The 22,669-nt window shown below is 43.7% G+C and overlaps 1 protein-coding gene and 1 pseudogene across 2 annotated transcripts in view; one reads left to right on the forward strand and one right to left on the reverse strand.

Moving 5' to 3' along the window:
* Positions 1-22,669, forward strand: part of RELN (reelin) — a 539,369-nt gene that overhangs the window by 499,524 nt on the left and 17,176 nt on the right. For both annotated transcript variants that reach the window (XM_051849694.3, XM_070071183.2), the window contains exons 50-57: positions 1,352-1,608; positions 9,043-9,197; positions 10,217-10,431; positions 13,052-13,229; positions 15,777-15,952; positions 16,080-16,186; positions 17,359-17,601; positions 18,203-18,378. In XM_051849694.3, the coding sequence (XP_051705654.3) occupies positions 1,352-1,608; positions 9,043-9,197; positions 10,217-10,431; positions 13,052-13,229; positions 15,777-15,952; positions 16,080-16,186; positions 17,359-17,601; positions 18,203-18,378 (1,507 nt within the window). The remainder of the gene's footprint in view (positions 1-1,351; positions 1,609-9,042; positions 9,198-10,216; positions 10,432-13,051; positions 13,230-15,776; positions 15,953-16,079; positions 16,187-17,358; positions 17,602-18,202; positions 18,379-22,669) is intronic.
* LOC103348712 (cyclin-C pseudogene) lies at positions 4,988-6,721 on the reverse strand (annotated as a pseudogene).

Raw genomic sequence — 22,669 nt, forward strand, 5'->3', positions numbered from 1 at the left:
TCCTCCACTACACTCCTGGGCCACAGCAGAGAGCTGGACTGGAAGAGGAGCAACCGGGACAGAACCAGCGCCCCAACTGGGACTAGAACCCAGGGTGCCGGCCCTGCAGGCAGAGGATTAGCCTAGTGAGCCGCGGCACCGGCCAAGAGAGAGAATTTCCATCTCTGATTCACTCCTACAGATGGCCGGCAACAGCCAGGTCTGGGCCAGGAGCCAGAAAACTCCATCCAGCTCTCCCACATGGCTGTGGTAGAGGGCCAGGCACTTGGGCCATCAGGTGCCATCAGGTGCCTTGCCAGGTGCATTAGTAGGGAGCTGGATCAGAAGTGGAGCAGCTGGGACTTGAACCCACACTCTGGTATAGGATGCCAGTCACAAGCAGGGGTTTAACTCACTGGGCCACAACACTGCCCCTTCGTGTCATGTGTTTAACAAAGCTCGTAAACCAGGTTGTGTTAGTACCACTGACAACTAATAATGTCCATAGTAGTCTTGGTCTCAGTCCATGCAGCAAGCCACAGTCCACTGTGCTCCTCAGGTGGGTAGCTCCAGGATACTCAAAGCTGTTTACGGCTGGCACCGCGGCTCACTAGGCTAAATCCTCCACCTTGTGGCACTGGCACACCGGGTTCTAGTCCCGGTCGGGGCGCCAGTTCTGTCCCGGTTGCCCCTCATCCAGTCCAGCTCTCTGCTGCGGCCTGGGAGTGCAGTGGAGGATGGCCCAAGTCCTTGGGCCCTGCACCCCATGGGAGACCAGGAGAAGCACCTGGCTCCTGCCATCAGATCAGCGTGGTGCGCCGGCCGTGGCGGCCATTGGAGGGTGAACCATGGCAAAGGAAGACCTTTCTCTCTGTCTCTCTCTCTCACTGTCCACTCTTCCTGTCAAAAAAAAAAAAAAAAAAAAAAGCTGTTTACATTCTATTTCCCCACGCTCATAACTCCTGGGATTTCATAAAATCAAGCCAGGTAAGGAGGGTTTGTTGTAGGTGGGTTTTTTTTTTATTCACATATAATAATTATACTTACGGGATATGGTGTAATATTTTGATACATGCATACATTATATAGTGATCATATCAAGACAATAAGAATCATGATGCTATCAGGATAATATCATTCACCATCAACAGGTATCATTTCTTTGTGGTAAGAAGGTTCAATATCTTCTAGCTATTGTGAAACATGCAATACATTCTTATCACACTGTAATCATGGTCTCTACAAATTATCTTAGCTAAGTCCTCGGCTCCCCGCCGTGTGGCCTGCAGCCGGTCATTGCTGCCCGGCAATCTTCCACTCACCTGAGATACCTGACCAGGTCATCCCCCCGCCTCCCATCATTTTCCTCCAGATTCGTGAATATCCTGCTCCCTCCTGATGCTAAAGAGATCGCCACCCGCTTCCGCTGGTGGCAGCCCAGGCACGACGGCCTGGATCAGAACGACTGGGCGGTCGACAACGTCCTCATCTCGGGCTCTGCGGACCAGCGCACGGTGATGCTGGACACGTTCAGCGCGGCGCCAGTGCCGCAGCACGAGCGCTCCCCGGCGGACGCCGGCCCCGTGGGGCGGATCGCTTTCGACATGCTCATGGAGGACAAGACTGCCGGTGAGTGTTCAGTGGTGCCAAGTCAAGCCCCGGGGGGTGAAATGCCGTCTTTGTGTTAGTTTTCCCAGAAACCTTTTATTTACGGAGTGCAAACTTCATTCCTTTCCCAAGTACTACTTTAGGAACATGGTGATTCTTCCCACCTACCTGCCCTCCCTCCCTTCTTCCTCCTCCCTCTCCTATTCCCATTCTTGTCTTTTACTAAGATCTATTTGCAATTAACTTTATACACATACGATTAACTCTATGTTGAGTTCAACAAATAGTAAGGAAAAAAACTGTTCCTCAACAGTTGAGACAAAGGCTGTCCAAAATCATTGCTTCTCAAAGTGTCAATTTCACTTCCAAACATTAGCTTTTAGGTGCTCTATTAGCTGTCACAAATCAGGGGGAACATACGGTATTTGTCCTTTTGGGACTGGCTTATTTTACTAAGTATGATGTTTTCCAGTTTCATCCATTTTCTAGCAAATGACACAATTTTGTTTTTTTTTCTACCACTGTGTAGTATTCCATGGTCTATACATCCCATAATTTCTTTATCCAGTCTTCAGTTGACAGACATTTGGGTTGATTCCACATCCTAGCTACTATGAATTCAGCTGCAATAAACACATGGGTACAGATCCCTCTTTCATATGCTGATTTCATTTCCCTTGGGTAAATTCCCAGGAGTGGGATGGCTGGTCACATGGTAGGTCTGTATTCAGATTTCTGAGGTATCTCCCTACTGTCTTCCACAGTGACTGTACCAGTTTACCTTCCCACCAACAGTAGATTAGGGTACCTTTTTTCCCACATCCTCACCAGCGTCTGTTTGTTGACTTCTTCATGAAAGCCATTCTAACGGAGGTGAGGTGAAACCTCATTGTGGCTTTGATTTGGAAATGGGGTCTTTGGATCTGGGTCTTCTCAGAATGAAGTGTGAGGCTTTGCAGATGTTCTGAGGGCATAGAGATGCTGAGAAGGCCGCACGCTCCTGTTCCTGTCAACCTTCCTGGCTGACACGGTAACTGAACCCTTCCTGTCGCTGAAGCCAGCCAGGGTATCTTGATAAATAGTAGTACAAAACTTCCACTTCTGTGTTTCCTGTTCCCTGTGGTGGGTAGAAAAGCAACATGGCCTGATCACTTATTTCCCTATCCCAAGATGAATGTCTTGGTTCTGCCGCAGGGGAGAGGCACGTGGGATGGCATTTCCTGTTTCAGATCATGGCGCAGGTCTTGCTTGTCATGGCTCAGGACCTCCTCCCACAAGTCTCATTTTTCATGCCATGCTTTCATTTCATTGGTCCTATCCTGGTCACCTTTTTTAAAAAAGATGCCTTCCATGAAGTATGTTTCCTAGTCTTCTACATACCTAGCTGCACCACTGAAAACATAGTACCTTCAGGGGAAACAGAGATGTTTGTGTCTCTCCGATCACCAACAGAAGTGTATTCAACAGTGGAGACAGACACCGTAGAAGCAGACAGTGGCACTGGGTGTCAACACCCTACTCACCCCAGCATCATGCCCAGAACAATCTGGATAATTTTACAATAATAATTTTTGTTTAAAGACTGAGAAGAACCTTCCAGGGGAATGGCATAGGCTGGAAAACATTACAATTTAAGGAATTTTAATAATTTGAAACACTGAATTATTAATGCTTCATTGTAAAGGTAACACATGTTCACCAAAGTGTTAAACTGAGAAAATATGAAAATCTTGAGGATAAAAATAAAAATTACCCAATGGATGACCATTCTCACTACTGTGGCATGCTTTCTGAGAGCCTTTGGTATCTACACACATATTTATATATGCATACTTCTGCAAAAATTACAGACTTACATTATATGTTGATGAGTTTTTTCATTTAGAATTAAATCTTGATCCTCTCCCTATTTCCTTAGAACCCTTTGAAAGTAAAATTGTAATAGCTATCTTATAGTCCTCATGATTTATCATTCGGCTATTGCTAAATATTTGGGTTACTTAATTTCATGAACTCATTTATTCATAAATAAAATGGCACAGTTATTTGTTTATCTGTATTTACTAAAAATCACCCTTGTAAATAGAAAAAGCTTAAAATGTCCTTCCCCACTAAGTAGTCTCATTCCCTTATTTGCTTATATATATCTGCTTCAGAACTTGGCTAAATTATTCATTTCTTTTTTTTCCGTGGTTTACATTCATAGAGCAATTTGAACTTGGTATGAATAAAAGCAAATACAGAGTAGCTTTCCAAGAACCTTAAATACTGTTTTTTACTTGAGGCTTTGTTGGTGCCATATGTTGAAAGAATGAATTTTCCGATTCCTGTCTGTCATGCGAAAATGGTGTTCCTAGAAACCAAGGCATGTGCTGACAAAAGTAGAGCTTCTAGGAGATGGACAGTTGGTTGATGAATCCTCCTTCATCAGGATTGCAGAGTTCTCGCATAAAATAGACACCCCAAAATGAACCGGCTCGGAGTGTTCTCCCTGGAATTCCGATTTCTGTGCCTTTGGACTCTTCCTGTCATGTAGCATTAAACATGGTTCCAAATCCCCTGGACTGAAGACACAATGATGTGAGTACAGTAGCCATGGAATCCCAGAGATAAGCTGCTTGTTCTGCAGGCCTGTTTGTGCTTAGACAGAATTGAAAGGTGAAGGCTGGATGACAGTTCCAGTCTTCTTTCTCCTCTCTGGCTCCTCTGAGGCCACCCAGTGCTGCTGCTTCCACAGGGGTCCCCAGCCCTTAGTTGCTCCAGTTCCTTTATGTTGTAGATGCTGCGGCTAACCAGAAACTTTTAGAGAAACACTGGACCTATAAAATCAAAGAATATTGTGAATTAGAAGCAATCTTCTGCTGGATTCCATTTCTGACCTTTCTGAGTACACATTGAATGTACTCTGTACTCATCAATGCATGGTCTTGATGCTTTTGTTTCTTTTGACTCTTCCAAACAAATCTGTTTCTATTAACCAAGTACCTTTCCTCAGAGTGTTAACTCTGGATCTGATTTAGATCCACAGGGTTTAAATAACCATACATGAATAACCAAACACTAAGAATGCTGCAGAAGTAAACTTAGGACATGATTATTTTAGGGAAAATCCTAATTTGTTTCCTTGTAAATTAGAGAACTTACTTTTACTCTTGCAGTTTTATATGAGGATGGCAACACTTAACTTAATAAATCCTTTGTTTACCCTTGATTTGTGAACACCTTAAATCCCAGTATCTTAAGATATGGTAAGGAAAAACTGGATTTTCCTAATCAAAATTCCAGATATGCTTGACAGAAACAAGCTGCTCATCTTCATTTCTGTTCCACTAAAGATATCACTGTGATCTCTCCCAAGGCTTCTTTCCCAGGGCTCCACCCCAGAGCTCATTGGAATCTTCTAAGATTGGCCGGAGCTAATGTTCTGATTTCCATTTGGACCCGACTCTCCGTCCCTGTTTGAGGGTGGTTTCGGCTTTGGCATCTTACTAGGAATGGTTGACGTCTCTTTTCTCGCATCAGAATTCTTCCACTGCTCATAGAGCTGTAAAATAGCAGCTGGTGATTTCCAGAACCTTCTCCATATGCACAGAAAGCTCAGCATCCCACAGGCTGGCCTGTGTCTGCTCTCTAACGCCGACTACGCATAGGCAGGACGGCGCTGTCACGGGAGGAGGATACAGCAGGCAGTGGGGTGTTTATTCTGCAGGTAGCATGCTCTCTCCTCCAGGCAACGGGAAGCAACATGTCTTCCTGGCCGACATCCTGCCCACTGGGGCAAAGGCTATAGGGATGGTGTACTGTCAAGTAACAGTCCATTAGCTTTGAAAGACAGAATCCACACCCTAATGTATGAATCATCCTATAAGGAAACTCGCACAGAAAGGCAGATGGAAATCCGGTTTTTAATGTAGAAGTAGCGGCAGAAATCAATCCTGCATGTGAGGCCGCTCCAGAATTATTCTACTCTGGATGCAGGAGCCCCTATACGGGGTCTATACTTTGAGGGAGCACCTGGCTTAGAATCTCTTGATATACACCTAACAGTGGTGTTAACTAACATGTTGTCTTAAAATGTTAATGTAAGGTTTGGATGACATTTGTACTGATAATATTGATAATGCCCAATTCTCTTGTTCCAAGAGAAGCTTTTGGTCCCTTCAACAAATCTTGTTTATCCAAAATCCGGTGAAAATAGTAGGATCTCTGCCATGATTCCCTGCCACGGAACACAGATTCCCAGCAGAGTGGCTATAGACTTGGCCTGATAACCACACTCTTCCATCAGACCCGCTCAGCTCTGCCCTGTGGCAGCAACCTAATCCCAGTTTCTTAAATAATCTCCTTATAATACTTTATTTTCATTTTTCCCAAATTAAGAGAGACATTAAAATGACCACCACAGAAATACAAAATATTGTTAGCAATTATTATAAATAATTATACACAAATTTGATAACCTAGAAGAAACAGACAGATTCCTGAACACAGACACCTTGTCCAGATTGACTTGTGAAGAGCCAGATACCTAAGCAGTGTTGGCATTTAGCCCAGCAGTGAAGATGCCTGCGTCCTGTATCAGTACCTGCATTCAATTTCTAGCTCTGACTCCTGGCTCTAGCTTCCAGCCAATGCAGGCCCCGGGAGGCAGCAGATGATGGCTCAAGTAATTAGCTTTCTATCACCCATGTGGGAGACCTGGATTGAGTTTCTGGCTTCCAGCTTTGGCCTTGCCCAGTTCTAGTACTTGTGAAGTGAACCAGTGAATGTGAGCCCTCACTCTGGGTGTCTGTCTGTCTGTCTGTCTCTCTCTCTCTCTCTCTCATACACACAAAAATATAAATACATTTTAAAAACATTCCTATTCAGAAAACACCTAAAAATACCAATGATAAGTAATGAGATTGAATCAGTAATACTTTTTTTCCCAGTTAAGTTTAGCTGCACAATTGTTATGATTTGCCTAATAAATTGTAATTTCCCTCAAACCATTTCTGAACCCTGAAAATCGTTTACCTAATACAATAGGGTGGTTACCAGGGTCTGAGGAAGGGGGGAATGGGTAATCACTTTTCAATGGGATGAAGTTCCTGTATGTAGGATGAATAAGTTCTAGAGCTGTGCTGGGTAGCATACTATCTAATAGTTAACAATACAGCATTGTTCACTTTAAAATATGTTGAGACAAGATCTCAGATTTGGTGTTCTTACTGTCCCTCCAACAAAAAAGAAAAAAAAAAGCCCATAACACAAAGACTGTAAGGAAAATTTAGTACCTTCATTGCAGGACAGATCACAGGTGTGTACGTAGTCCAGACTCATCAAGGTGTATGTGTTTTAGGCCGGCGCCACAGCTCAACAGGCTAATCTTCCGCCTAGCAGTGCCGGCACACCGGGTTCTAGTCCCGGTCGGGGCGCCGGATTCTGTCCCGGTTGCCCCCCTTCCAGGCCAGCTCTCTGTTGTGGCCCGGGAGTGCAGTGGAGGATGGCCCAAGTGCTTGGGCCCTGCACCCCATGGGAGACCAGGAGAAGCACCTGGCTCCTGCCATCGGATCAGCGCGGTGCACCGGCCGCGGCAGCCATTGGAGGGTGAACCAACGGCAAAAGGAAGACCTCTCTCTCTCTCTGTCTCTCTCTCACTGTCCACTCTGCCTGTCAATAAAAAAAAAAAAGATGTGTTTTAAGTATGTGTAACTTTTGCAGATCAATTATACCTTGGCAAAGCTATAAAAATTTCATTACAAGTTTTTATTTTATTTTTTATTTTTTGCCAGGCAGAGATAGCGAGAGAGAGAGAGAGAGAGTTATAGATAGTGAGAGAAAGACAGAGAGAAATGTCTTCCTTCAGTTGGTTCACTCCCCAAATGGCCGCTACAGCCGGTGCTGCACCAATCCGAAGCCAGGAGCCGGGTACTTCCTCCCGGTTTCCCATGCAGGTGCAGGGACCCAAGCACTTGGGCCATCCTCCACTGCCCTCCCAGGCCACAGCAGAGAGCTGGACTGGAAGAGGAGCAACCGGGACTAGCACCCGGCGCCCCAACTGGGACTAGAACCCAGGGTGCCAGCACCGCAGGTGGAGGATTAGCCAAGTGAGCCACAGTGCCGGCCTCATTACAAGTTTTTTAATTACCCAGGTAATACTATCAGAATTTGAATAGGTGTAGCTCTCTTCCTTATCATGTACTAAAAATTCTTTCACCTTATTTTTTAAATATTTATTCATTTATTTGAAAGATAGAGTTACAGACAGAGGGAGAAACAGTAAAAATGGTCTTCCATCTGCTGGTTCACTCCTCAAATGGCTGCAACGGCCAGAGCTGAGCCAATCAGAAGCCAGGAGCCAGGAGCTTCCTCCAGATCTCTCACACGGTGCAAGGGCCCAAGGACTTGGTCCACCTTCCACTGCTTTCCCAGGCCATAGCAGAGAGCTGAATTGGAAGAGGAGCAACCAGGACTCAAACCTGTGCCCATATGGGATGCCAGTGCCGCAGGCAGAGGCATAGCCTACTATACCACAGCACCTGCCCCTCTCCTTATTTTTTCTGAGATGACATATTTTTAATTTACATTATAGTCAAGGGCTTAATATCCCACTAAATAAATAGTTCAACAGGTTAAAAAGTAAAAAGACCATAATTCAACAGGAATATAGGAGAGATCTCTGCTGACTAAAATGTTAAACATGTCCAAACATTAGCTATACATTTCTCTTTGATTTTCATCTGCAACACATGTAATACGCTCGTTTTTTCCCAAGTGTGGACTGATGTTTATGCTTGCGTGCTTGTATTTTGGTATCAGATGGTAGTTATATCTCAATCCTCCCAGTATCCAAGTGTCTAACAAACATGTTGACATTATTGTGTTGTCTGTGGATGGTGTGCAGTGTAGTATCTGTAAATCCTGTCTTTTGCAACAAAATGGATGCAACTGGAAACCATTATACATAGTGAAATAAGCCAGTACCAGAAAGACAGATTCCACATGTTTTCCCTGATCCCAGGTATCTAATAGAGCACCTGAAAAGTAGTGTATTGGAGTGAAATGGACATTTTGAGATTTGATGATTGTTTACAGCCCTTTTCTCTTCTGTTGAGGAACAGTGGTTTTTTTTTTTCTTCATACATATAAATATGTTGGACTCTTTTACTTAGTGTAGGGTTAACTTTATGATCATTAAATAAACTGAAAGTAGATCTTTGTAAAAATTAAGAGTGGGAATGGGAGAGGGCAGAGTAAGAAGGGTTGGAGCATGAGCAGGAGGGAGGGTTGGGTGGGAAGTAGTACTATGTTCCTAAATCTGTATATATGGAATATATGAAACTTGCATAATTTCTATAACATTTTTCAAACAGAGGTTTCTATTTAAAACATTTTTAGTTCTCACTTAAAGTGAAAATTTGTCCCAAGTACTTTGATCGTAAGTTTTTCATGAGACCTGTGTCTTTTTTGAAGTGAACGAGCATTGGCTGTTCCATGATGACTGTGTAGTAGAACGGTTCTGCCACTCCCCGGACGGTGTCATGATGTGTGGGAGTCACGATGGCCGGGAGGTGTATGCAGTGACCCACGACCTGACTCCCACCGAAGGCTGGATTATGCAGTTCAAGGTGAAAATGTTGGGCTCTCAATTACATTAGTTAGCATCCGTTAGCAATGTAACAAATTTAAAACAAAGAAACAAAGAGTGTCCAATACATCATTGACTATACTTGGAAAAACGAAAGTTAATCTTAAGGTGGTAATTCAACTCAATTATTTTTGGCTTATTGATTGAAACACTATTTCAAGATGAAACATTTGTAACAGCAAATGTGTTTCTGTTCAGGGTCAAATACTGATAGAGCAAAACATTTATAATAAAAATGTAGGATACTGATTCTAACTCCTTAAATTAAATCAATACATGACTTGGGCAGATTGTTTCTGTAAGAGAAGTTTAAAGCTATAATGGTTATTTCTACTGGTTTTTTTACAAGAGAATTTGGATGTTTCTGGAGAAAGAAAATTATAGAAAACAGAGGCTTGAATTAGCATTCATGCCAACATGGCCTTTGGCCAAGATTTTATGTGAACTGATTCATTCCATCTACCTAATCTCATTGTGTTAGCAAACAAATGTCACATTGTGGTTATCCCCATCACCGAAGAAGGCCGTGCATGGTTGAAAGTACTTTCTGTTATCACTTCATTGCATCTTACTTGTAGTTGAAAGTGATTTATTGAGAGTCATAAATTGTATGACACAATAATAAAATTGGTAAAGCTGTTAGCAATCCTTCTTGGTCAAATATTCTGCCAAACAGAAGTGCCAGACCATTAACACAACAAACAATTTGTAAGAGTGGGCCCCAAGCTTTCCAAGGCAGCCAGCCAGCCTGGCAGAAGTACAGGCTTCAACTTCTCTCCAAACCCTCTACACAATGTAGTTGGCACTGTCTGTAATTTGTCCCCTGGGGCAACCATGTTGACTTTCCTTATCCATCAGCAGAACAAAGAAAGAATCTGAAAAATACAGATGGATGCAGTACAGTGTGTATCAGAGGAGCTTTCCTGCTGCCAAGTCCCTATAGCAGAAACGTGTAGCTTGGCTTTCATATCTTGACGGTCTTGCTTTTCTGTTTGTTAGATCTCTGTCGGATGTAAAGTGTCTGAAAAAATTGCACAGAATCAAGTTCACGTGCAGTTTTCTACGGACTTTGGCGTGAGCTGGAATTACCTGGTCCCTCAGTGCCTCCCTGCTGACCCCAAATGCGCTGGAAGTGTTTCTCAGCCGTCTGTATTCTTTCCAACTAAAGGATGGAAAAGGATCACCTACCCACTTCCTGAAAGCTTAGTGGGAAAGTAAGTAAGAAATTAAAATGAAGCCTGGTGGGCCAAGCTTCCAGAAGTCAACTGGAGAGACTATTGTCAAGCCTAAAATTCTGGATAACTGTAGGTCAATTCATCTCTCCATCCCTAACTCAGGGTTCTCTAACTGATGACCTCTGTGAAGAGCTAACTTCGGGAGGCCTTGCTTTATAATCCTCTGACTTGGCACCTTGGACCTCGTCAAGCCCTTCCATTTCCTGCTCCTTGGTGTCCTCAAGTGGGGTCAGAGCAACAGTGATGGCCTCAGAACCAGATGAAACCACATCCAGTCCCTTAGTACCTTGCAGACGGTGGTACACTGGGCACATACCGTTCTGTATTACTACCTTGTCCGAGATGGTTAACACCAGGAGCAGTTCCTAACTCCTCATGCTGTCTGTACTAGCATGGCTTGAAGGTTTCCTTTGCCTCTTATCAAAGATTATGTTCTGCACCTGCAGTGAAAAGTAATTAGCCAGGAGCAGTGACAAGCCAGGCTCATTCCCTGCTCTGGAAAGTCCGTGGATGTGTTCATTTAAGGCAAGTCCCAAAGACCTCCCTGGACCTCAAAGTTAGCAAAAGAGACACAGTAAACAAGAAGACAGTTGCATCTCTGCCAACTTAATCATGTCGTTTGGCTAAAGGAAAAACTTTTTGAAACCAACTATGATACATGACCAGGACATAGAGAATCTTTGAATAAGATGCTACACCTAGATTTCCCAATGTCCCTTAGATATCTTTTGCTTTGGGGCCACTCACAGTTTTCTGGAATGAATCCAAAGGGTTTCTTCAATTAACATGTTAGGAAATTAAATCATGGTGCTTTCAGCTGCCTGGAACAGACATTCCAATTCAAACTGGCTCAATTAAAAGTGAAATTTATTATGTCTGTAATGAAAAAATTCAGAAATATGGACTCTAGGATTGGTTAATTCACAAGGTCAACAACGTCTTCGAGGAGCCTGTCCCTCCTTATTCTCTTAGTCTTTGCCTCTCTAACCACATCCCTGGCATCATATTCAGCTCTACAACTGGTGCCACTATGAAATCTAAGAGGTAGCCTCCACCTGTGGCACTGGCAGCCATATGGGCGCCAGTTTGAGTCCCAGCTCCTCCTCTTCTGATCCAGCTCTCTGCTGTGGCCTGGGAAAGCACTAGAAGATGGCCCAACTCCTTGGGCCCCTGTACCCCCATGGGAGACCCGCAAGAAGCTCCTGGCTCCGGATGGAATTCCTGGCTCCTGGCTTTGGCCGTGCCAAGCCCCAACCATTCCAACCATTTAGGGAGTGAACCAGTCAATGGGAGGCCTCCCTAACACTATCTCTCTCTGTCACTCTGCCTTTCAAATAAATAAGTCTTAAAAAAATTTTTTTTAACAATTAGGGGACTTCCTACTCCAGTGATTATTTCATGGGAACAGGTCAGATGAGATGGATGCTTGAGAGCCATCATAACGTCTGTTGTGGACTCCTACCCTCATCTCACTTGCCCTCTGTAAATAAAGCACACGTCTTTATTGTTCAGCTCAGTGAGCTTTTCCTGTCATGTAATCCGTGTAGCTACCACGGAAAGCAAGGCACAGAACATGGATGTCGCTCCAGAAACTCCCTTCCTGCACTTTGGATTCTTTCAACAACAAGAATGCAGTGTATTTTAATGCAAGGTTAATGATGAGTCCTCTTTTTACCTCCAGATGCCAAAGAGCAATGAGGAAATTGAAATCTCAGGAGAACTGGCCTTTGCTGTAACCCTTTGAACACTGTTTTTTGTTGTTGTTGTTGTTTGTTTTTTGACAGGCAGAGTGGACAGTGAGAGAGAGAGAGACAGAGAGAAAGGTCTTCCTATTGCCGTTGGTTCACCCTCCAATGGCCGCCACGGCTAGCACGCTGTGGCCGGCGCACCGCGCTGATCCGAAGGCAGGAGCCAGGTGCTTCTCCTGGTCTCCCATGGGGTGCAGGGCCCAGGTACTTGGGCCATCCTCCACTGCCCTCCCGGGCCACAGCAGAGAGCTGGACTGGAAGAGGAGCAACCGGGACAGAATCCGGCGCCCCAACCAGGACTAGAACCCGGTGTGCCGGCGCCGCTAGGTGGAGGATTAGCCTAGTGAGCTGCGGCGCCGGCCAAACACTGATTTCTGATTCGCTTAGTTACTGCAAGAGTATTGCTTGGCTTCAGGAAATTCAGAGGCTGTGTGTGCAGTGACAAGGCCCTATCCCAGCCTTTAGTCACTTTCCGCACGAGTTCAAAAATGCCATCAGTGTATCCAAATTGCATCACAGTCCCTGAACTCCAGTTCATAAGAAGCCTGTTGAAAGCTCCAGATGTGTGTTTTTAAAATATGCCTATTGCCTGAAACCGAAACTCCACTGATTTTCATTTTGTTTGACAAGTTGGCTCAGATATTGTAAGCTTTAAGTGAAACCAGCTTTAAGGTTATATTACTGGAAATAGATGATGGTATCCAGGTGACCTTGTTTTTTTAACTCATTTTATCTGGTAAGAGTCTTAAATGATTTTTTTTTCTCCTGGGTACTGAATACACATGCAGGACAATGGACCTGACTACACTGAACTTTTATTTTTCGCCCCTTTGCCTTTGTGTCGCCAACAGTCCTGTGAGGTTCAGGCTCTATCAGAAGCACTCAGACTTGCAGTGGGCGATCGACAACTTCTACCTGGGCCCTGGATGCTTGGACAGCTGCAGAGGCCACGGAGACTGCTTAAAGGAACAGTGCATCTGTGATCCGGGCTACTCCGGGCCCAATTGCTACTTGACGCACACCCTGAAGGTAACGTCGAGGCGCCTGGCACCACACACCAGGCCTGAGACCCAACCTCTGTGTACAACTAACCATTCACAGCCATGTCCTTTGGGTCCCCTAGGAAAGAAGCCATCCTTTGCATAGAAACTTTATATATATATATAAATTTATAAACTTTATATATATATATATATATACTTTATATGTAGAAACTATATATATAGAAACTTTATACACACACACACACACTTTTTTTTTCTTAGATACAAGAATATTATGGTCAAGTCCTAGTACAGTTTACCCAATTTACAAAATAAACCAGCCTGCACGGATTCGAGAGTACTAACACTCTGAATTTCTGTTTGCTTTTAAGCAGACTCTTAAGAAAGGGCATTTTGCCCTTTTCACGGCATTTTCCTATTGATGTGTCATATGAAGGAGACTATTGATGTCATTGTCGTTATGAAATAAAATACACACATTATCACAGAGGAACAGATTTTCAAAAAGGCCTAAATAATGTCTGAATTTTTGCTTGCAGGAGTCTCTGTTTTGATTTATTGACTGCTAAAATGCAGTTGTGTGTTAAGAACGAGGAGATCATTTTTAGAAGCTTTTTAGCAGTTACATCATTATTTCATATGCAAATACATTTGCTCAGTGTGGTTGCCACACACATAAAATTTCCGTGAATAAATATAGTACAGTCATCATTATGATAACAGGAAAGTGACTAAAATGTACACCCACAAGAGGTTAAAATCCAACCTATAAGAAGCAAACAGTGTGAACAAAACCTGATCTGTCATGTTTGTTTTCTCCAGTAGTTCAACAACTTTGGTATTTTTTTTTTTAATTTAAGCAGAATTGGAACAGCGTTTGCTAGTGTCTGAAGATATCAGTCCATTGTTGACAAATAGGGGATTATACAAATCTGTATTATGAACTCTGACTTGAATCTTTCCAATGAAAGTGTCCATGGTTAGACATGCACTTCTTCAGGCTCTGGTTTACTTATGTGTAAACCTTCAGTTAGGTAATGGTATTCATTTGCTAACATTAATGACTTAAACTGGCCTGTGACTGCATATCTTTAATCACAGAGCTAATCATGTTCTAATTTTGAAGAAAAGAGGATTTATTTAAATCAGCTTAACTGTGTAGTAAGATAGCAGCTAGACAACTCTTCTAAAGACTGAAAAAACACAATTTTTCTGTATTCCGTAACTGCATTGCAATGATAAATTATTTTCATGATATATTTTTATCATTTCAAAATGACATGTCTCAACAATGAAAAAAATGTATTATGGACAATATGGATATTCTGTGAACAAAATGAATAGAATCAAGTTCTTAGCTATGACCTGAGTGATGAGCTGATGTTTTGTAAAACGTAGCCATGAACATTAAGTATTTTTTTATCTACTTCCTCTCTGGGAAGTAGACAGCTCCTGGTTATTAACTATTCTTACCTGAAAAGAGAAACTGGAGACCCAGGGGAACATTTTATTGTAGATTTTGAGTACTTTGCCCCATCACCCTGTAACTGGATCCTGGTAAACCTGCAGAATGTCTTTCAGACGGCCTTCTGGTTTTTTTTTTCCCTTTTGGCTTTGTACAGAAAGCTGTGCTTTCAATGTCCCTGCCTAACCACGTGGACATTCTAGGCTCACTGTGTGCTGCAAGCTGACTGCCGGTAGCAGTCTCCAAAGCCAGGGCCATCACCCCACAACAGCACAGTGGCAAGTGTTAGGGGCAAGTGCTAGTGCATCTGCTTATTTTCTTTCTCATTCCCTTAAGTATTTTTTGTGTTTGTGCAAGTTCCATAATAATGAATTACAGTAGTAATTTCATGCTGTGTAAACAAAATATGCATTTTGGGGTTTTGCTATGAAAGATTTTTATTTTTATAGGAGCATTTCTGTAGAAGACTTTACAAATGTAGTTAATTTTAAGATTGCCTCTTGACTTTACATTCCAGAGTAGACATTTAGCCTAGTGATTAAGACACTCCATCCCACATTGAAGCACAGGAGTTCAGTTAAAGGCTCCTGCTCCTGACTCCAGCTTCCTGCTAAGGCAGGTGGACAGGCATCAGTGATGGCTCAAGTAGTTGGCTTCCTGTCACCCCATGGGACACTTGGATTGAGTTCCTGACACCCAGCTTCAGCCCAGACCCAGCCCTGGCTACTTTGGGCATTTGAGGACTAACAGGGGAAGACATCTCTCGCTCTCACTTGCGCATGCACGCACGCTCTCTCTCTCTCTCTCTCTATCTCATCTCTTTCTCTACAAATACTTTTTTTTTAATTAAAAAGCATTTCTTAAAGTTAAGATTCAAGTGAATTTTAATTTTTAAATAGGATTTGAGTGGTTTAAATTATAGTGTTTTAAATTATCTTCAGTGTGTGATAGAAGACCACATTGTGGAGGTAGCCTGTTGCTTTTCTAAATATCTTGGGAAAAGCATCAAAGCTCTTTTTAAGTTCAAAATATAACCGTATGGTTTTGTATTCCAGTTATTATCTGAAATTATTTTTCTCCACATCCCACTTATTTTTTTCGCCCCAGACTTTCCTGAAGGAACGCTTTGACAGTGAAGAAATCAAGCCTGACTTATGGATGTCCTTGGAAGGCGGAAGTACTTGCACCGACTGTGGTGTTCTGGCGGAGAACACCGCGCTCTACTTCGGGGGATCCACCGTGAGACAAGCTATTACGCAAGATTTGGATCTCAGAGGGGCAAAGTAAGTCCATTTGGGGCTGTTCTTATTGCAACGTGGCAAATTGGCCCCAGCCCGAAGAAAACGTGTCTTAACCATCATGCAGGACTTGGGTAGAGTATTCTGACAGCTCCCGTGTGCTTGCCTCCAGGTTCCTGCAGTACTGGGGCCGCATCGGCAGCGAGGACAACATGGCATCCTGCCATCGGCCCGTGTGCCGGAAGGAGGGCGTGCTGCTGGACTACTCCACGGACGGAGGCAGGTGTCGCGGGCTCGGGAGCCTCCCGGTGCGGCAGCGGGCCGGGCCCCACGCAGGGCCCCACGCAGGGCCCCTCTGCAAAGTCTACGCCCGACCTTGCTGACTTCCCTGTGTCCCCTGCAGAAGTCGCAAAGGAAGAGCCGCAGATGCCCTTTGCGTAACACAGTCCACACGCACATACGACCCCTGTGTTGGCGAACTGTACCCAAGAATGGGACCGAGAGAAGTCGCATTAAAAAATAAATACCACAGTTTATGAAGAAAGAAAATACCCTCTGTACTGAGCTGAGGCTGGATGCTGAACGAGATATAGATATATTTACTTATTTATATATATATATGTATATATATCATATACATATATATATTATATATATAATATATATGAAGTAAATTTTGTATCAATTCCCAAGTGAAAGATCATTTTAAAAATAGTTTGAAGTGTTTCTAAGCAAGCATGTAATAAATGCAGTCAAGAATCTATAAGAAAACATGAGTAATGGCGAAAGAAAATAATCAGAATTCATAACTGTGCTAAAGAACATGCTACTGCAATTCTGTTTTATTATTTGGCACAGCTTAGACTGGACCAGTAATATAAGGAGGTTTTTACAAAACCTGCCTCATCAGACAGATATTCTTAATAACTAGCTGATAGATCGATGACCTTAAGTATTTTGGGGCATATGAAAGATATTTTCATAAGCATTTTAAGCATCCCACCTGCAGTCTCGTCAGGCAAAAAGAAATAAACTTCATACCAGACCAGCTAATCACAAATCACATATTTTTGTATGTATCACATATACATATTCATATACAAATCACACATATTAAATATTTTGTGTATCATATATTTTTGAAACACTAGAACTTAATTATCTCGAAATATGGATATGTCATTATTTATGAGATCTGATGCCTATAAAAATCAAGAATCAAATTTTATTTCTTCACTTTGATAGCTTTATTTTGGCAAGTATTTTACATATCTTCCCTCTTCACATCATCAGCCTGACAGAGAAACAATGTTTCAAAATAAATACCCACATCAAAGTCATCCAAATCAATGCTGAATGTCCAGTTGGCCATGTCTGTGGTGGCTTATACATAGTATCTGCTATGGACTGATAGCTTAAGGTTTGCTATGTTGGCATGTCTGTTTTTACAGGAATCACATGGACTTTGCTCCATGAGATGGATTACCAAAAATACATCTCTGTTCGACACGACTACATACTTCTTCCCGAGGACGCCCTCAGCAACACAACTCGACTGCGCTGGTGGCAGCCATTTGTGATCAGCAATGGAATCGTGGTCTCCGGGGTGGAGCGTGCCCAGTGGGCCCTCGACAACATTTTGATTGGCGGAGCAGAAATCAATCCCAGTCAGTTGGTGGACACTTTTGATGATGGTAAGAGAAAAGACACAAAGGAGTTTTCTTTCCTGCAAGTCTTCTGAGCCTTCTGCCTTCTTGGCTCTTCGGACGGATTACTCCATGAAACGCTTTTAGAACAGGGCCTAGTGGAATACTCAGGCTCTATAAGTGTTAGCTATTGTTACGCCCAGTGGTTGGCTGCATGTTGAAATGTCAACTGAGAATTTAATAAATCCCTGTTGAAGACACAAGGGCTAGCTTTAAATGTAAGTTGGAATTTCAGTTCCTAAAATAATTTTAGTTTGGTTAATAACCTGTGGGCATAGAAATACATATGGTACTGGCTTAAGAAGTGTGTCAAGAAGAACTTTGTCATGGTGCAGGTGACCCAAACAGTGACATTTTGCATGTGGGATAACCGTATTAACATTGAATAATCTTCTCTAGATTCAACTCCTCACCTTGGTTGTATGTAAATATGTAGGTATGTAAATACCTACAACAATTATAGGTAAATAATTTAAAAATCACTCCTAAGGAGTAAGCAAAATCTGGAACATAAACATTTAAGTAATTCAACATTAAGCCAATGAGTTCAAGTTCATAACGTACCTCTTGCTTCCATGTGCCTTAACAGAAGGGACTTCCCATGAAGAAAACTGGAGTTTTTACCCTAACGCAGTGAGGACGGCGGGGTTCTGCGGCAATCCATCCTTCCACCTCTACTGGCCAAGTGAAAAGAAGGACAAGACTCACAATGCGCTCTCCTCCCGGGAACTCATCATTCAACCAGGATACATGATGCAGTTTAAAGTAAGGGGAAGTCGCTCCCCACGTCAGAACATGGCCTTATATGTGGGGGTCAGGGGAATAGTGACTCCAACAACTTCAAGGAAATCATTAATTTATTCATTATAAGAGACTTTAAAATATTTTTTGTAAAGATTTATTTCATTTATTTGATAGGACGAGTTTCAGAGACAGAGAGAGAGACAGAAAGATAGATCTTCCATCCCCTGGTTCACTCCTCAAGTAGCCACAATAGCCAGGGCGGGGCCAGGCCAAAGCCAGGAGCCAGGAGCTTCTTCCAGGTCTCCCATGTGGGCACGGGGGTCCGAGCAGTTGAGCCATCCTCTGCTGCTTTCCCAGGCTTGTTAGCAGGGAGCTGGATCAGAAGTGGAGCAGCCGGGACTCAAAATGGTGCCCATTTGAGATGCTGGCACTGCAGGCAGAGGCTTTATTTGCTATTCCACAGCACCAGCCCCTAAAAGAAACTTTCTCTGATAAAGAAAAGAGGTCATCTTTTGCAAAGGCCTGTATTCTTTTTTTTTTTTTTTTTTTTTTTTTGACAGGCAGAGTGGACAGTGAGAGAGAGACAGAGAGAAAGGTCTTCCTTTTGCCGTTGGTTCACCCTCCAGTGGCCGCCGCGGCCGGCCAGCGCACCACGCTGATCCAAAGGCAGGAGCCAGGTGCTTCTCCTGGTTTCCCATGGGGTGCAGGGCCCAAGGACTTGGGCCATCCTCCACTGCACTCCCTGGCCACAGCAGAGAGCTGGCCTGGAAGAGGTGCAACCGGGACAGAATCCGGCGCCCCAACCGGGACTAGAACCCGGTGTGCCGGCGCCGCAAGGCGGAGGATTAGCCTAGTGAGCCGCGGCATGCAAAGGCCTTTATTCAAGGATGATTGTTTGAGCAAAGATTAACAATCTCTGAAGACACTGAGATATAGGCCAAAAATGTAACTGCACTGGATCTGTGTGTGCAATCTTGATTTGCCTCCCAAACTAATAAAAAGCTCAGTGGGTGCCTCTGCCTACTCTAGCTCTCTGTAACTCATTTTCCAACGTCACACAGTTCTCTCTCTCTCTCTCTCTCTCTCTCTCTCTCTCTCTCTCTGTCTCCCTCCTTCCCCTCCCTCCACCCCCTCCCTCTCTCCTTCCTTCCCTCACCCATTTCTCTGCCTCTTACATGCGTCATTGCATTTGCCTCTTCATCTCCCAGCGTATCTTCCCACTTCCCTTCCTCTCTGACTTCACAAACCTGCCCATTAGACCAACCAGAACTTCCAGAATTTCCCAAAGCCTCCAAGAACTGGAGGAGACTCAAATCTTTTTTTTGACAGGTTACTGCAGGTTTTACTTGTTTAGAAGGGTGGAAGGGAATGAAGAGATATTTATAGGTAATTTAATGGTTTGACGCTGAGGGAGAGAAAGCAATAGTAATTGATGGCTGTCTCTCCACTGCAAAACATGCTTTGTTTTTCTTTTTTAAGATTTATTTATTTATTTGAAAGAGTTACACAGAGAGAGGAGAGGCACAGAGAGAGAGAGAGAGAGAGAGAGAGAGAGAGATCTTCCATCCATTGGTTCACTCTCCAAATGGCCGCAATGGCTGGAGCTGTGCCGATCCAAAGCCAGGAGCCAGGTGCTTCCTCCTGGTCTCCCATGCGGGTACAGGGACTTGGGCCATCCTCCACTGCTTTCCCAGGCCATAGGAGACAGCTGATTAGGAAGTGGAGCAGCTGGGTCTCAAACCGGTGCCCATATGGGATGCCAGTGCTTCAGGCCAAAGCGTTAACCTACTGTGCCACAGTGCCAGCTCCTTTGCTTTGTAAAAAGACATTAGAGAAATGAAGTCTATTGCTCTGTCACTTTAAAGATATCCATTATTCTGATATCCTTATTTAAAACAGTGCACTACAGCGATGGCTTCTAGCAGCAGTAGAAATGTATGTGCTGTTGGCCTCAGCCCTGTGTTGAACCCTTTGAGACAAAGCTGAGACAAGCTCCCCGAAGGCTCCACCACCTTCCATGCTCTCCCCAGTGTAATGCTGTTAGGATATTCCAAGTCATGTTTGGAGCTAAACCACCCCTGCTTCGAAGCCATGTCCATGTCCAGACAAGTGATGGTTTCCCCTCTCCCAGCTCCCCCTGCAGCCTAGGTCAAAAGCATCCTCTCTGACAGAATTGATGGGGGTCTCCTCTTTCTCTGGTTCAAGCAACACTGAGCTGAAGAAACTGGGTTATTCTTCTATCACCAGGACAGTTTTTTAAAGCGAGAGAGAGAGAGAGAGAAATAGGGATGGGACAGAGAGAAAGATAAAGAGGAAGGAAGGAGCTTTGTCTCCGGAATGTAGCAGCATATCGCTGTGACACATTCCTCAAAGTCACTGTGGAGTTTCTGTGCACTTCCTCCAAAGCGTTCACCCTTGCTCACCCTCCTTTTCTTATTCACCACTCGACAACTGCGGTCCTCACCCTCTCCAGCTTGTGCACTCTCTTTCCCCCTGACTTCCGAGTTCTCCTCTCTCCTCTTTGATACCTACTTCTACCTCCCGTGTTGCTCTCTCCTTCCCCCAACCCCCAAAATGTCAGCGTCTCACAGTGTGGCTGCCTTTCATCTTGCTGCTTAGACACATTCTTGCTGTTGTGAAATCTTATCCGTCTTCTGGCTCCACCTATCACATCCTGAAGAGCAGGTGTCAAATCTGCATATCTGATCTTGACTGGCTCCCTAATAATAAAGCCATCATTTGTAATAAGCCCTGCTCACTCCTCTAGCTTTGCTTACTGCTGCCTCGACTCAACGTGTCTAGCTATGAACTCAGTATCTTCCCTTCCCCTCCCAGTTCCTCTTTGTGATTTTCTGGTTTCTGTTGATGGCACTGCCCTCCAGCTAGTAAGTAGCTTAAAATGTTAAGTCCTTGATTTTTCACTCCTCACAGCTAATCAGTTACCATGTGCTTTTTAATTCTGTTTCCCAGTGTTCCTAGTATCCACTGGGTCTTCTCTGCACTGTTCCACCTGCATTCTGACCCTAATTAAATCAGGTATCCACCAAGTACTCTCCCCCTCCCCCATCTCTTCCCACTCCTACCTCTCTTTAACATCAAGTCAGATGGATCTTTACAAATCACATCATTCCACTGCTCATAAACCATTCGTAGCTTTTCAGTGCTTCTGAAATAAGGTCAAGCGCCAAAGACTACAACTTGTGGTCTCCCAGACTTGACTAGGCTTGCTAACATTACCTCCAGGATGCCACGCACACCACACACTGCTCAAAGCATTCCGCACGCTGGTCTCTGGACCTGCCCTGCTGCTTTCCAACCTCTGTGTCCTCTCTTGCTCTCTTCCTTCTACTTATCTTTCTTCTGTCTTCCCATCTCAGACTCTTGCCATTCTTCAAGGGCATCTCACATGCACCCTCTTTGGTGAATTATTTTTCTGATCCTTTTAATCCAACACTAGCTCTCAGAGGTGGGTATTGGACCTGGTGGTTAAGATGCCCACAATCCCATGCCACAGCGGCTGGATTCTCCCAACTCCAGCTTCCTGCTAAGTCAGACCCTGGGAAGCAGTGATAATGGCTCACAGTTGAATTGCCTTCCCGAATCCTGGCTTTGGCCCTGGCAAGGAGATATTGAGTGTATCTGGGGAGTGAACCAGTGAATGGGAACTCTCTGTATCTGTCTCCCTGCCTCTCTAATTAATTAACTAGCTAACTAAAAAATGTAACCTCTCCTTCCCAGGAAGCACTACAATACTTTATTTGTGTGTTTTATGATTCCTAACATATAAATTTGGTGGCATTTATGCATTAGTGATGTTTTAAGTGCTTAATTATATATCATATGGAAACCTTTTATACACATGAAAATAAGGAAAACACTAAGAATGACTACAAAGTAATTAAGAACTTCTCTTTTTAATTCCAAATAATAGTAATAGTAGCATCAAAGAGATAAGGATATCAATAAAAATGTTTTGAACCAGTGATATTTTTTGTTTCTTTCCATAAATTGTCCTAATATTACTTCCAGTTTGGCCAATGTTTCTTACCCAAAGTTGCAATTGATGTGTTATACTAATTAAGTAAACAGAAGCAGTACCTTTTAAAACATTAGTTCTCGGCCGGCGCTGCGGCTCACTAGGCTAATCCTCCACCTGCGGTGCCAGCACACTGGGTTCTAGTCCTGGTCGGGGTGCCAGATTCTGTCCCGGTCACTCCTCTTCCAGTCCAGCTCTCTGCTGTGGCCCGGGAGGACAGTGGAGACCAGGAGAAGCACTTCAGATCTGTGCAGTGCACTGGCCATAGCAGCCACT

Source organism: Oryctolagus cuniculus, chromosome 3 (assembly GCF_051225735.1).
Source record: "Oryctolagus cuniculus isolate XC-2025 breed Fujian yellow rabbit chromosome 3, ASM5122573v1, whole genome shotgun sequence".
Lineage (NCBI taxonomy): Eukaryota > Metazoa > Chordata > Mammalia > Lagomorpha > Leporidae > Oryctolagus > Oryctolagus cuniculus.